At 37.5% G+C, this 17,143-nt stretch overlaps 1 protein-coding gene across 7 annotated transcripts in view; it reads left to right on the top strand.

Moving 5' to 3' along the window:
• Positions 1-17,143, top strand: part of SLC4A4 (solute carrier family 4 member 4) — a 192,196-nt gene that overhangs the window by 107,323 nt on the left and 67,730 nt on the right. For 3 of the 7 annotated variants that reach the window (XM_075202397.1, XM_075202415.1, XM_075202406.1), the window contains exons 4-8: positions 420-552; positions 8,907-9,067; positions 10,618-10,797; positions 13,547-13,588; positions 15,896-15,991. In XM_075202397.1, the coding sequence (XP_075058498.1) occupies positions 420-552; positions 8,907-9,067; positions 10,618-10,797; positions 13,547-13,588; positions 15,896-15,991 (612 nt within the window). The remainder of the gene's footprint in view (positions 1-419; positions 553-8,906; positions 9,068-10,617; positions 10,798-13,546; positions 13,589-15,895; positions 15,992-17,143) is intronic. The other 4 variants (XM_075202433.1, XM_075202451.1, XM_075202423.1 and 1 more) reach the window with 2 other exon arrangements.

The following is a 17,143-nucleotide window of genomic DNA, read 5'->3' as shown; positions in this document are numbered from 1 at the left end:
CATTGCCACATTGGTAATAAGTTCCTAAACTATCAGACCAATAAAAGTACGACTTTTTAGATGGGCGGGTGGGGAACGTGTAGACAGATGCTCCTATCCAGTCGTATTGCCCAAGCTGGTTTGGTTGAAACTGGTTTCCTGCCATATAAATATTAAGTTTGCTTACCTTAGCTTATTAGGGTGGTAAAGTACATTCTGAGATATTTTGGCACTGTAGATTTTAGAGTTACATTGGTAACTCAAGCTGCATAAGCCAGCAGGTCCAGACATTTCGGTTGCCTAGCCATAGAAAACGATGTCTTCTGATCTGGAAAATCTGGAGAACACACTAAATGCTTGTAGGGATAGACAGCGGTTGCAGAGCCGCACGTCAGTTATTATCAATCAGGCCACTAATCGAAGTATTTTCACCTCTACAGTCTCCCCAGCTGCTGAACGCATTCGCTTTATCTTGGGTGAGGAAGATGACAGCCCAGCTCCCCCTCAGCTCTTCACTGAGCTTGATGAACTATTATCTGTTGATGGAGAGATGGAGTGGAAGGAAACAGCCAGGTGAGAACTCATTGCTAAATTCACACATACAGCCATATATCATCAGCTTCAGTAAAGGCTATATACAGAATGCGATGTCATCAAATGTTACATGTATTAATTCTGTACTGTATTTACACTATAATTTTTTGTGGAAAATTAATAGGACCTGCAAATCACTAATACCATGTATTTCTCATACTGGTGTATAGTAGATAGTACATGGACCATGCTACTGAATCTGTAATCTCCCTTATTTAATTTGCCAATGGCACAGGAACTTGAGGAGAAATAAACATGAAAGTGTGTATTCATGGTTTTAGAATGCGTATATATATATATATATATATATATATATATATATATATATATATATTTCATTCTGTCAGTCAGTGTGAGTTATTGACATTGTGTTACTCTAGAAGAGTGACATCTCCCATACAGTTTCATCAACCTATGTAGTGAAACTTTTGCTTTCCCCAGAACAATACCCAGACAGCATACCTGGAGAGAGCAGGTTCCTCTCAGTAAGTGGTCTTTTAATAGGACTAGTCTGCTATTCTATGAGGAGGCATTTCAGGAAACTCTTCCTCGCTCACTCCTTCCAAAAGATATGATGCTGCTGCTTTACACTGAATTATCACTGGCAAATATTATATTAAATTGAATTACTAATCTCATTAATAAAGTATTCAGAGAAATGATGCTTGGTATAGAATAACCTGTACATGTGTATTTATAGAATATTTTTTTAAAAATAAATCATAACAGTTTATAAATATAGAATTTTTTATTGATTTATTTGTTGATATTTGTTTTATTTTGCATACATTACATTCTGTGTGATTTCTGTGTGCGAGGGTCATGTGTGCCCAATGAAATTGTATTAATTTGCAGCATGTATCTTATGTGCACACAATAATGTGTCACATTAATCTGATACTCACGTGGCCCACCAATGCCATTGCTTTCTGGATTATAATTTCATCTGGGAATTATTTGTTAACACTTTGGCAGCCAACTAGAGTTTCAGTGCACTTCAGACTCCTCTTGTACTTGAAGTGTAAAGGGCAGTTATTTCATTACTAATCACATTCCAAGCGTAACATGTCATAATTTGTGCTGAGTTGAATGGACATTTAAACAGTGCACTTGGCAATGTAAGACTTTACGTTGTAGATACATTTCAAGTAGAGAATTATGGTTTTAAAAATGCTTATTCGTTGATTTGTGTTATTTTTAATGTTTTACCTGCTTGTTATGCTTGTCAGTAGAATTACTATTACTGTTATCTATTTACTTCTTAACTGAAGCAACAATATACCTTTTATATATGTTGTCTGTTGTTACTATTAGAAGGTTGATATTTTGTATAGAAAATATGGTAACTCAAAGCTATAGTATGCCAGTGTGTAATCTAGTTTTACCTTAATGCACCATATGGTGGAATCTCCCTTGTATAGTACAAAAAAGGGAATGGTGTAACAATGAGTGCTAGCGGGCCCTGAGACTCTGGTGGTTGTGACCAGAGTCCAATGGTCCGCTCAGGTCAGAATTGACAAGGACAAGTTGAGGTCAGAAATGACGAGGACAAGTTGAGGTCAGAAATGACGAGGACAAGTTGAGGTCAGAAATGACGAGGACAAGTTGAGGTCAGAAATGACGAGGACAAGTTGAGGTCAGAAATGACGAGGACAAGTTGAGGTCAGAAATGACGAGGACAAGTTGAGGTCAGAAATGACGAGGACAAGTTGAGGTCAGAAATGACGAGGACAAGTTGAGGTCAGAAATTACAAGGACCAACAAAAGGTAAAGGGGGAGGGGCAGAGAAGTGTCTTAGTATACATTTTGAAAAACCCACAGAAAGCAGACACAAAATGGGAAATTTCCATGGATAACTGAGTGGGTAGTGTGTGATATTTGTAGTATGTGTTACTGGTTAGGCACAGGTGTGAGTAGATTCTGGCACATATATTCTCCTGTGGTTAAGGGAAGTAGGTGTGCTGTTTGTGTGATGTTATTAATTGTGGAGAGATGTTAAAGGAGTCCTGACTGTATTTTGTCTTGGGGTCCAGGGAACTGTTTAAAGGGTTAAATAATGTACAGCTCATGGAAAAAATTGAAACTCCAATATAAAGTCAATTAATAGGGTGTTGAGCTACTTCATATGAACAGTATGGCCTGTATGCGCCATGCCATTGAATTTACCAATGTCTGGAATTGTGCAGAAGTGATGCAGCACAATTTTCTCCCCCAAGAAAGTCACTCAATTGATGCCTGTCCCATTGATGCTTGATTGATCAAATCTGGGGACTGAGAAGGAGATGACATATGGATAAGATTAGTGTCACTGGATGACCACATGTTGTCTGTGGATGTGTAGCGTTATCTGGGAAGACAACCTTCTCATCAGAAAAGAATGGCTGCAACATGTGCTGAAGATATGACTCAGTATCATTAAGTAGCGATTAGCATTGACCTTGCCTTCTGAGGGAATGATGGCACCCAAACGATGCCCAATAACATTACAGAGCCACAGAACCTTTCATTGTTTCAAAAAAAGATTTCAGGCTGTAGAGTTCTTTAGGTTGGCATGCACTCATCCATTTGTTCAGAACATGGGATGATTCTTAAGACTACATCACCTACTTCCAATGCTCAGTAATCCATTGCCTGTGCTCTTTGCACCACTGAACGTGCCGATATGCATTGCCAGGTGTGATGAGCGGTTTATGCAGTACAATCCCACTATAATTTCTTGCTCTGTGGAATTCTCATCAGATCTGAACTGACTGTTCACAACACAGGTTGATAATTGCAATCAATTGATCTACAGTTTTTCAACTGTGTTACTTTGCACTTCAACTTAATTCATGAATATTGCAATCCTAGATTATACACTTCTACCCACTGTTGCACTTTGATGGTGATGTTTTTCCCTCGTAGTTCCATGCTGACATCAACTTAGACACCATCGCTTGTAAACTTTAGCAAGTTCAGCTGTCTTAGTCACTGAAGCTCCTGCCAATCACACCCCCAGCAATCATCCCTCTATCAAAGGAACTGGGGTATTTTCTTGCAGCCATCCCAACCATTATTATAGGCAACCAGGGCAGTCCAACATTATGGATGTTATTTGCTCAGCACATCTTTTATAGTATTTTTTTTTTTTTTAAAAAACATCCACATGGTATTAGCTTTAGGAGTCTGACTGTCTATGAGCTTCTTCTGCCTCAGGGCACTGTAGCAGTCACATGGGCTGCTGTGTCTATTGTTATACCACAGGCTGACTCTATGAGAGATTTTGGGTCTCATGCTCAAAGGTCAAGTAAAAAGTGGTCCTTGTGCATTTAATACAACCTAAATCATGTATCGAGCTCAGAAGACACTCGGGACAATATTAGTTTCTAAGGCCCAGGGATGAATATGTTCTAATGACAGCCACCAACAATTTGTTGGAAAAAAGGCTGTATTTTTAATAGAATAACAAATCTATTGTTACTGATTTCTTGACATCATTATAAACTAAATGTATGATTAGTGACTGTATTTCTAATTTATATAAGTATAGAAATTCTAAATAACGACAGGCAATATGTACATACCTCTAGTTTAAAAGGGTGTGGGCTGCAATTAAGTTATAGCAGGAGCTGAGAGCTGGAAACTAGGTGGCAGAGGGCCCTAAATGGTTGTTAAAACATCATTAATGTCATGTCTGGCCTACAAACTAGCAACATTTCTTAATATTGGTGTCCACTTCTAGGCAAGTTTAGCCATCGCTCTCAATCTCTATACCAGGACACACAACCTCTCGTAATGTGTTTCAATGTTACAGCTAATCTTTGTAATCAGGAGGTGGGTTGAAACACACCTCCCATTCATAGCAGTTAGGCTAGGTACATACTGGAGAATTGTACTTACGACTGAAGGTCTGCACGGTCGGACGATTCATGCGTACACACTACACACGATTTATCTTCAGATCTGTGCTTTTTATCTGGCCCTATAGTCCTTTTGAGAATGACAGCACAATATACTTCATTCATTCATTCATTCATTCATCCATTCCTGTCACACTGATTTACCGCCTTGTTATAGCAATCCACATGTCATAACAAATTTCATTAGCTTCTGTGTCTCTGAAAAAAAATATTCAGTTTCATACTACATTTAGTCACCGGGACATGTTAATGGCCGGCATCGGCTGAAAAGAGCATAACTCAGTAAACCCTATGGAGATCGTGATCGGAAATGACAATTGGTACTCTGGGACGACTGTCGTTCATTGTGTAAGTATACACACTGACACGATATCTGACCAAACAGTTATATATGCTGATTGGCTGAAAAACCTTCAGTGTGTACCTAGCTTTAGTTATCAATATGAAGCAAACGCTTACCATAAAGTGTGTGTGTGTGTGTGTATGGGTCCACTTAAGGACATTATTTTTTGGGCTATCAGCAGCAAAGCATGTTTTATAGGCATTGAGAAACCATGTTAAACACTATAAAATAATGGCAGAGAAGAAGAGTCCTTAGACAGAAGAAAAATAAACAACAATCTGACATCTCCACTAATTTAAAAAGTAAAGGAATATTATAAGGTACATGACCTATTTTGAACCACAAAAACTTGCAGCAAACATTACATGTTTTCTTTAATCCCTTCTTATCCACCATGTAGTAGACCTACATCCTGTTGTGGGCTATCTCTGACAGCTTCCGGTTCCAGCAGTGTGCCCGGAAACGGTTTCATTTGGCTACTGAGCACACAATCTGTAAAGCACAGCACTGTGTCCTTAGTAAAGAAATAGTACATACATTGGAGTAGAAGAGAATCACCAGGAGAAGGTCTATAAAGAAGACTGTCTCCCTGTCTCCCACCTCACTTCCCAACACAAAAAGACGTCATCTACTTAACACTGATACATTTCCTGTGGGTGCCAATTTAGTACGGATATTAAAGCATACAATTAGGGATTAATTAGGGATTAATTTAAATGTAATTTTCTTATATGAGATAAATAAAAACAAAATATTTATGCATGGAACATTGTAGAACTGATATTTATTACAGCATCATATAAAACTTTCCAATAAATATTAACTGTACAGGCCGACTGAAGTGCTGTTTAGAATTTAAGCAAGTACCAAACACAAATAAATTTGAGACCACCGAAAGGTGGGCAAGCTCATAAGCAAATCATCATATTACAGCCCTGCCGCTCAGTGTTAACTGAGTTAGGTAGTGATTGATGATGCAATTACTCCACCCACTTGATGTGAGTAATATCACCAAGCTCCGCCCACCCCTTCTTTTCCTACCTTGTCTCCACATCTCTTGGAAGCAAGGTTGGAAAAGTAGGTAAGTACACATGTAAAAGCCAGTTCAGCCTTATAATACATATTGATATTATGCATGACAAATAGTTCAGATGCATACCATTTGCTTAAAGTTATGGTACTTCTCAATCTCTTTCTGGGAAAGATTGGCAGCCAGCTCTTGTGTTATTAGCTTGCAGTCTCCTAGCAATTGAACATTCTCTGTACAGACAACAGTTTGGTGAATTCTTACTTCGGGAAATTAGCAGTGACGTCACATCAATGTAAGGCTGGGTATACATAATGCATAAAAAAAAGTCCCGGTTAACATGCCAAGTCATGTGTACTCACTAAACACTTTTTACAAGATTTAACTACAGATCTGTGCTCTTTGTCTGTCATAACCATCGGCTGTAAAGATTGTGGCTCTGCACACTCCATAGCGATCTATGGACACTGCCGGTCATGAATGCATACACACCGCAAGATTGGAACAACATCGTTCCATCATTAAACAAGATTTTTAATTCCGTTTAAAAATCAAATGAAACGTTAAAATGTGCTTTGAAACAATAGTTGTTCATTATTGCAGCATGCACACTAATGCAATATCGGGCCGAACAGTCGTTTATCGTGTGATCAGCTGAAAACCCTGTAGTGTGTACCCAGCCTATGTGACACACTATGCTTTATCATTTGAGCTGTATTGGTAAGCTACAGTATTTATGTAACTTATGCATGGGGATAGCATATTCATGTATGTGGCAACATACATAAAGTTTTATTGTAAGTGATTAATTCCAAAATACAGAAAAGAGGAGTGGTTCTGTGTAACATTCCAGGGACATGTTTTTCAAACATGGAGCTGTCTCTGGAAATAAGGGAAATTGGCAAGTGTCTTGTATATTTATATTAATAGTTTAAACATGGCTTTACTTGGTGAAAAAATATGAATAGAAAATAACATTGTAGATAAATATAATCTACTTTTTTGACCTCAACAAGACTCTACATTTGAAGATGACATTACTAATAACATTTTCTTTAGTTTTAATGAGGTTTATCTAACTGGTTTAAGCTAGATGAACAAAGGACCTTCACATTCAATTTTCATTTCTTTCTTTCTGAGAAAGGTGCAGCTCTTGAGCCTGTAAAAGTGTGCCCATCTCTTAAAGAATGCCAGTTATAAGATTCATTGATATTACATTGTCATTGTATAATGAGTAGTGGTTTAACCTTTGCACTATTGTGCAACTAGTTAGACATGTTTTTCGTTATCCTCATTTTTGATTCATCTCTACAGAAGTAATCATTAAACTGCAGACTTCATCAAGCCTCTGATATCGTATATCTCATGATTTTAAAACTCACTTTCTGTGACAATGCTTCAGACAAGTCACTACTGCCTGTTGCTTTGGTCTGATTGATGGCTGTTGCCATTTTGTACTTATTTAGTCTGTAGCTGGTAAAGTGGGCTCAACATTTGTATTTAAATACAACTTTTAATTCAAAATAATAGAGAAACATATCAAGGCTGAGCTTAAACTATTCCTTTGGCAAAAATAGTAGCAGCCTCAGAAGCCACTCTAGACAAGATAAAAAAGTTACATTTTACATTAGAGCATACTTGCCAACTCTCCCGGAATGTCCGGGAGACTCCCGCATTTCGCAAGAGTCTCACGGACTCCCGGGAGAGTGTGGCAATCTCCAGGATCTACCTACTTCCTAGTGAAGTGGGCAGAATTAGGTCCAAAACGCAGCGATTCACCAGGAATCACGGCGATTTTCAGAGCCCCGCCCCCTGCACGCCCACCTTCCCCGGCAGGCTCCCGGATCATACTTGCCATGAGTTGGCAAGTATGCTTTAGAGTGCTAAAATGTTCCTCCATAATTAATATATATTACATGCACATACATGGACATGTTTTCCCAATATCATACCTTTTCTTCTACAGACATACAATGGGTTGACACAAGCAGTGGCTAGCCATTTTAGCTGTTAATAATTTCTGTATGGACCCCTTGCACATTCCGATATCTATATATTTATATCAAACACTGTCAAAGACAAGGGGGTATATTAACTAAACTGCGGGTTTGAAAAAGTGGAGATATTGCCTATAACAACCAGTCAGATTCTAGCTGTCATTTTGTAGAATGTACTATATGATAATATATGATTACTAGTATCTGATTGATTGCTATAGCCAACATCTCCACTTTCTCTAACTGCAGTTTAATAAATATACCCCAAGGTGTTTTTTAACTAGTTATATCCATCCATATAGTGCTGTGTGTTCAATAAATATTTAAATTAAAAATGAAGATTTCCTTTTCACCTATGAACAGTTCTTTTTAATACAATACACTAGTCCATGCTGTTTTTGACTAATCTTTGCAAAGTGTACAGATGAAAAAAAAAAGTTAATTTATTGCAAAGCACCACAAGGGCAGTCTGTAACATTACACCTAAAGTTCTGTTGCCATATTTTACCATTTTCACATTCATTAAGTTACTCTCAGTTTCAGGAAAACACTGCCAATCAGACCATTTAAGCTGGGGTCTCATATATTGCTGTGGGGCCCAGTGATGCCGTTATCTTCTCCCATGCGCCCACTCTGCTATAATTAGTGGGGGGCCTCTTCTGAGCTGTCAAAGCTTGCACCCAAAGCACATGCGTCAATCAGAGGTATCTGCTCTGTTCTTCTGAGAGCAGAATGGGGGCCAGGAGCCACCTAATCTACTGCACATCCTATTGTTACATCCCTGCATTTAAGAAGACACACATGAAATTATTTCATAGACACTTTGTCATGGTCACTCTATTTTATCACAGACACTTTCTTAATTGATATAGGACCCAGCTGCATCTGGGATAACTCCATAACGTTTTTTCTAACTAATGACCCAATCTACAATCTCTTAAATATTAAAAATAATTTTTATATGACTTCTCCATTTATCTCTGTGCTCATGTTTGTTTATGCATTTACCCCTAACAATGTCTGGAAAAAAAATAGATTCATTAGTAATTTAAACATTTACATTTTAGATGGATAAAGTTTGAAGAGAAGGTGGAGCAGGGCGGAGAAAGGTGGAGTAAGCCTCATGTTGCCACACTGTCCTTGCACAGCTTGTTTGAATTGCGAACATGTATTGAAAAAGGGACAATACTACTTGACCTAGAAGCCAATTCACTCCCACAAGTAGTTGGTGAGTATTTCATGGGTAACTTCTGTTTGGATTCAGTACATTTCACAGATATGCAGAATAATAAATGTGCTTTATTTCAAATGTATATATTTAATATGTGAATAAAATCCGCCAATGAGCAAAAGGCTTCACGTTCACCTATAGTAAAAATGTATACACCAGGTCTTAAGAATTCAGACATAGTAGTAGACCAAAGTATTTTCAGTAACTTAGAGTTTAGATGCCTAAATAAAATCTCAATTAAGAAGAAAAACAAAAAAGCTCCGGCATCCCTCTTTAAAACCAATAACTGGTAGGAGTAATTAAGTATTTAGTTGGCACTGTTTTGACCTGTACACTTTACCAAACACAAAAATATTTTCTACGTGCTGTTTAATGTTACATTGTATCTCTGATAATAAACAATGACTGGAGTGTGATGTACAGGCAGCACAGATCATCTGTGTAGGTGTTACACATAAAGGGCTTAATTTAAAGTTGGACGCAATGTGTGTCTTAGACTTACATGAAAGTTTAGGAGTGGGAGTGTGCCGCAGCTTGGTAGGGTATTAAGAGTGTCACGCAACCACAGTTATGTCCCACTCGTAATACCTTACCAAGTTGCGACCAGTTCCAGCAACTAGCTAACTACTTGCACCACCTAATTCCTGCTGCAGTCTTGTTTTGACGTGTCTTCCGCCTGCATCTTGCTCCAACTAGGGTAGTTTTTGCAGGTAGGCGCCCATAATATCTGAATTTTTCACGGTCACGCCCACATAACTCTGTGTTCCACCCTTTCTTTTGTACTGAGACGCAAGCTGTCGCAGTGTACACTTGCGTCTGAAAAGCAGATGGAACTGCAGGGAACTGTTGCTTACTGCGCACGCCCCATCAGTGGAAATGTGTAGGATGCGCCTGAAATGGACTTTGCGTCCCACTCTAAATGAGGCCCAAATTGTGCATATTCTGCTGTCAGAACTTCATCATTTATGACACTGTATAAGGTTTAAAGCTGAATTGGAGTGCCTACTTCTTATTAAAAACTACTAAAGAGCCTATGCATTATTCACAGTTTTATTTTATTGTAGAGTACAAGAATGATATATAAACTATTCAGGAGACTTTCCTGCACAGAGCCTAGGGATGACAACTCATCCTATTAATAAGGGACACTTGCGGTTTACACTACACATTTTCAGTCTGGTTGATTGGAACCATTCTAATCAACAAGCAACAAAACCTGTGTAAATCATATGTGTCCCCTATAAAAGGGGTAAGTACGCTTGTAGCACAGAACGCTTTTCTTTGTTGTATCTATGTGTTGATAAAAACAAATGCAATTTGGATGTATGCGTTTGTTTCAGTACAAATATTCTGTTATTTGCTTTTTTACAATAGGCTCTGTAGAGTATTATAATGGTCTGACTGTCTACTGATTGGTCTTGGCACCACTCACTTTAAAGTTGCTTACCCATGGTCATCACTAATTAAAAAATAAATATAATAAGCTGAATGATATTGTCATAAATTAAATTATATAACTTGTTTTCACCACATTTTTTTTCTAATAGAGAAAATCCTCGAAAACCAGATTGAGACAGGTCTGCTGAAGGCAGAGATGAAGGACAAGATTACATACACATTGCTCAGGAAGCATCGGCACCAGACAAAAAAATCCAACCTGCGCTCCTTGGCTGACATAGGGAAAACAGTCTCCAGTGCAAGTAGGATGTTTACCAACCCTGATAATGGTAATGTAGAGACCAGTTAATACTGATGCATATTTCCATTCCTTGTCCCATCTACATCAACAAGTTTAAACTATCCATCCTATGCTCATTAACCTCCATTTATGCCATGCATCTCATATTTGCCTTATGAACTACAAATGTGCTATATTTTGGAAGATGCATTAATAAATTCAGGGAAATATGGACATTGTGTCTTGTGTACAGAGAACATACTCTCTGCATAATTACATTAACATTTCTCTGCATGAGCTGACATATTGGGCTCATCAGAGTTGAAAAGGAAAATGCAACAGTATCACCAATGACCGTGTGAACAATGGCAACAACGTTACTCAATATATAGTTATATATATATCAGGAATTCAGTTATTCTTTATAGATCTCTTCAAGTAGATCTACCACCCTGAAATCTTAAGTTACTTTAATAGTGGGTCAAATTAGGATTCGTTAAAGCAACAATCCCATAAAAAAAATGAAAAAGGTTATAGGAAGAATTTATCCTTGATTTATTTGTTTCTTCTGATATTAATGATTTAGAATTATAATTCTGCAGTGTCATGGAGTACCATGGCAGTCACAGGCACATGCTGTAGTGAGCAGGGAAACTTTGGAGCACCCCTAAGGGCCCTTCATGTCTGCTATATGTACTGTACAATTCTCCCCCTCCTTCTCCCCCTTCTGCCCTTGAGAACGTGGGTGTGACTGACAGCCATACTTTGTGTCCACAAGAGAGATTTTAATATGGAGAATAATTTTTAACAGGACAGCTAAGAACAATGACCATTCAGATGTATTCTTAAAATGCACTTAGAAAGTTTTTTGTTTTTAAGTAGAAAGCTATGTGGAATTGCTGCTTTAAATAAGAATATGTCGATGTGCTTCCCTAATCTGGCAGATGTGCAGTGTTTCTATCAGTACAAGCAGGAGATCCTCTCTCTTGCTGGACAGGTCTTTTTTTAAACTGCTAGTGGCGTTGTCGAGGTCCCTCCCCTGTTACTATTTATCCTAGTCATTAGCTTACCGGGGAGGTGCCTTGAAACTGCAGCTAGGTGTTTCAGCAAAGCCCACCCAAGAAATAGAGAGGATGTTCTTAGAAGCATTGCTGGACCTGCCACATCAGAAGAGCAGGGGAATGCAAATAAGTGACATTTTCTTATTTAACATATGTCACCTAATTCTATTAAAGAACAAACACATTTTAGTTCTTGTTTTTAGAAATCACCAATGTTATTTTATGCATGGATGACAAGTCCACTTTAAATCAATAATCTAGCAATGTGAGTTCTATAACATTATATGCTTTTATTTATTTATCAATTCAGTGTCTTTACAGACGATGGACTATTTGTTTCTATATCATGTTAAGTTCACTTGTGAAAGGTGATATCTGACCTACAATAATTACAGTCATAATCCTGGATACAGAGATGCTATAAAGCTATATATAGCATTACTCACATTGTAAATTGGGTTTACTTGGCTGTAATGTTTAAATAACATGTTCAATTAGAAAATATTTATTCTTTTACATTAGTCCATTATTCCTAAATCATACTGTCTATATTCATGTTCACAAACATGGCATTAGCCCCCCAGCTTTTGGCATAATGTCTTCATGATCTCTTCATAGTTAGACAGACAAGTGACTTTTTGAGAATTGATTAGGGGCCTTTATGAGCCATATAATATGCCAGTGTGTAGAGAATTAAACTTTGCCTAATGACCCTGATTGTCCGCCTCTCGCAGAACAAGGAGCATACTCACATGCCGTATTTTAGGACTGCCCCCAGAAAATCAATCTGCATCTGCCTCTACAGGATTGTGGATCCAGTTACAGGCATCCTATTGAAGTATAGGTTGATGTCTGATTTGCACCATCTCAGAGGATTTGTGATAAAAAAAGAAAGAAATAATTTTGCGGAGAGAAAAATGGTCTGCAGCGCCATGCTAAACAGAGAACGCTGCCCTAAATGCCTTCTCTCTTCCCATCAAATCTCATTTGTATATCTTGCACTGCAAAGCAAAATCTCACTAGTAAAATGAGTGCACCTATTCTGCATTTAGAGGTTTACATTAAGTTGAGCGCAAATTGCGTCTCTGGTGTATATCATTTTGGAAGTAGTGCTTTGTGCGCTTGCACAGGAGTAAAAAAATATATTATATGCCCAAAACGCACTTTGCATGCAACTCTACATAAGACCATTAGTTACGAACATCTCCTTTCTTCCCAGCCCCATGAAATAGAACATACAAAATCTTGCACCTCTGCTGATGCCAACATCTTAGCCTGTAAATCCATGAAATTCCAACAAAAACAGACACATCTTACAAAAATAAGTGCACAATGGATCAGAATGGCACCTGTGCAGAGGGCATTCAGCTTAACATTTTCATAATTTATCTTAATGAGTCAAGTAAATATCAGGAAGGTTTTCAGTGGCTTAATCTGCAACTGAATTCATGACTGCAAAGAGCATGAGTCTATAGTAAACACGGATTTAGGGTAGAGTGTAGGATGCATTATCAAACGCTTGATCGTAGCTTTTGTTAATGCAGCCCATAAGGAGGGTGGACAAAGTAAAAGATAAAGGACTTTTTGCACTTGGGTCCCTAAAAGATCAAGTATCCTACTGATGAGTCGCGTTTTTTCCCCAGCATTCAGTATTTAATCATTTCATTATCATACCGAAATGTATTAATTGCAGTTTTTCTTCTTGTGCTTTACAATTCTGTAATGTGGTCCCTACAGGAGGGAGAGAGGAGGGCTTGATGAAAAACTCATTCCTTTCAGGTGAATAGCATGGTACTTCAAGTCATTTGTGTGCTGTCATACAGCAGGGATCGGCAACCTGAGCCCCTCCAAGGGGTAGGTTTACTAAACTACGGTTTTGAAAAAGTGGAGATGTTGCCTATAGCAACCTATCAGATTCTAGTTATCATTTATTTAGTACATTCTACAAAATAACAGATATAATCTAATTGGTTGCTATAGGCAACATCTCCATTTTTTTTGACCCAGCAGTTTAGTAAATATACACCCAAGTGTTTATAGGAGGAGTAAAACTCCCATTATAATTTACCAGAAGTACATGAATTTTCTGAATGCAGTGGTTGCAGTTTAATAATGCAATAAAAGCTGAAGGTTGCCCAAGCCTGACTCCATAAATTGAATGGTCTAACCATTTTACTGCACAAAAGCTTTGCTGTATTCACTGCATGTCGCTATGTATTGTACATCTTCACTGTGATTCTTTGTTCCATACAGCAGTCTTGTGCTACTTATCAAATGTGTTGTGAGTGTGTGTGTGTGTGTGTGTGTGTGTGTGTGTATATATATATATATATAATGTGTGTATTTATATGTTCATTTGCGGTTGTATCTGGCAAATTACAACTATATGGAATTCGAGCTGCATGACTACATTATACCGACAGAGGCTAGCCTGTTACTGTACATTTGCTGCTCTTATTTCTGCAGTCAGCAAGTTGTACAGTAGTATGGCAGTTAAAGAACTGCTGCGTTTCAGGGGATTTATGTGATGCTGACAAATAATTGTATCAGTAAAATCCAGTAAGTGTGCAATATAAGCATGTTCCTTGTTTAAAACACAATCCCTCTATATTGTATTCAGTCAATGAGTAATCTGTGGAACCAGACTTTTTCTTTTATATGATATTTGAGATGCAGTGATTGAAGGAAGATTTTCTATTACCTGAATTGTGCATTACATCTACTCCTACTGCACTGCACAATCCTCTGGCACAGAAATACTAATATGTGTAACAGCCTACTGCTACTAAGTAGCAGTAATCCAAACCACATGATATTTTGGGTAGTACACAGACATAATAACCATAGTTTACATTTACATTAATGCTGTCTGCTCCTAAGCCAATATTGAAACATATTTATCTAACTGAAATACATCGTGATTTCAAACGATATTCCTGGTCTTGTTTCCGCCAAGCCCAAGATCTTTTAACCTCTAGGTTCATGAAATAGAGGAGACTGACGATTTTAATGGTGAGAGTCCAATATGAGGAATCTCTGTCTAACTGCAAAGGCCAAAGGATAGGGGCACTTTTTAAAAAAAGATTATTGTAAAGTGAACAACTCATTGAAACATAAGCTGCCACAGATATAATTATATCAAAAACTGTTTTATGTGCTCTGCATACGGATTACAATATAAAATATACAATAATTAAGATACTATTAAAACAGGTTCTAACATTGATTTATAAACTGAAGAATTAAACATAAATTCAAAAAAATGACCTAGCTGTCTAGAAGAAAACAAGTAGCTCATGTACATTATATATTATTATGTAACATATGTGAATGTTTAACGTGAATGAGTTTGTTTTTCTACTCTTCTGTTTTCCTATTCTAACGGTTTGTTTGGAACATTCATTTCTATTAAGTCTTTTACTGGATTCCGCTTGTTACTTTGTGGTCTGTTTTTCTGATGACACAATAGCAGTGTTCTTGCTTTCAATAGTTTTTCTTACTGCGTTTCACCCATGTGTGAAGATTTAATTTAGCACACAGAAAAAAAGTACTTACAAGAAAGACCTTGATAAAAAAAAGAGATCATTGGATGAGATCATTCAATTGGAGAGCCTGTGATTATTAATGAATGGATTCTCCAATTTAAGATGAATGATCACATTTCCGCTATTTACACATTGGCTGGCTAGGGTACATTTATTTGATGTTTAATATGAGTGTTATGAGGACTGCACAGTAATCCACATAATACAATGCAGAATAAACTACTTGAGCAATTACAGTTTCTAATCAGACAAATAATAATCCAGTACTGTGATCCACTGCTAGTTTTTCTTTATGCTGTTCTTCTCCCTAAAAATTAGACCAATTAGTGGAGAAAACAAGTTGATCTGTAAAAACATAGACTGCACTGTCACACCAGAGGAATGTACTATGAATGTCTAAAGCATTTACCATTCTGTGCAGTCTTTTGCTCCTGTTCAAAGCTTTTAGTTGTGTCTCTCCTTTGTTTTTCTCACTTTTATTTTGCTTTCCTCTTGCTCTTCCTGCTGCTTCTCTTGCACTTTCCTCTGCTTGCGGCGCTAGCACGCAGCCCTCTAGAGAACTCTGTGCCCTGCCTGGCGACCCGCATGTCGGATGACGATCTCCGAGTGCGGCGCAGCCCCAGCATGGGATGGCTCAGTAAGTCGGGGAAAATCTTGTGTTGTGGGAAATGTATTTATGTGCTACAAGAAAATAAACATTCGTCATCGAACTATAAATATGTATTTGTTAATTCTGTCTAAAAAGAGTTATATACCTGAAAATGTGTTTATTTTTGTTGGTCTTGGATATGCCACGAAAGTCACCCATGTCACCTATCAAGGGCAACAAAAGTAAACAACTTTGCCTGATAGATATATAATACATTAATGTTGTCTGATTGTGGAAAACAACTAGAAGTAAAATAACTTCAAAGCATAACCTGTTTTGTTACCTTGCCTAAATTTGCTACCTTCCCCATATTAGTAATTTGGAACCCCAACCATTTGTAATTTGGACTCCCACAATAGCAGCTTCCCAGCCTGGATCCTGCTTAACAGAACAAATGGTGTACTATTATTGGGAATGGTGGGGATTTAGTACAGGTGTTATTTAAGAGGGAAAACCATTATAACCTTATATCTAGAATAAAGTGTTTATCCTTGTGACCTAGACTCGCTTCTCTTACAAAATGTATTTCTTACTGTCAATCCAGTGTAGGTTTTGTCCTGATTTGTGCCATGTATCCTCTTCAAACGAAACCTTGCAAATACATAAGAGTAAACCGTAATAAGATTGTAACGAAGTACAGGTTTGCCTTTCCATAGTCTTACCTGAGGACTCTACCATAGGTCTACATCGGCACTTTTATCAGGTGTTAATTGGTGCAAATTGGTATAGGTAGAAACATGAAATTTGGATATTTTATTTGTATAATTGTTTGGACTCATGAATGTTTCATCACTTCTTTATGGCTGAATATGTGAATGTATATCAAGATATATGAGTGATAACATCAGGAAATTACATTTTGAATAGCATGGAATAGTTACTGGATAGATATTTGCTTTTTCACAGATATGCAAAAGGTAGACTATAGGGGCCTAACATAAATATCGTGACCCAGCGGCTATGATTACCTGATCTATCTTCAAATGCACATTTATTTTTATTATTCATTTTTATTTCTTAGAACTTCATTTATAGGAGTAAAAATGGATATGAGTTTGGCTACATGGACGTTTCTCATACAGATATCGCTCATTATTGTAACTCATTGTTTCCTATGTGCTCTACTATACAAGCCAATTG

Source organism: Mixophyes fleayi, chromosome 1 (assembly GCF_038048845.1).
Source record: "Mixophyes fleayi isolate aMixFle1 chromosome 1, aMixFle1.hap1, whole genome shotgun sequence".
In the NCBI taxonomy this organism is placed as follows: Eukaryota; Metazoa; Chordata; class Amphibia; order Anura; family Limnodynastidae; genus Mixophyes; species Mixophyes fleayi.
Note: the sequence above shows the minus strand (reverse complement) of the source record. Positions and strands in the feature narration are given on the sequence as shown.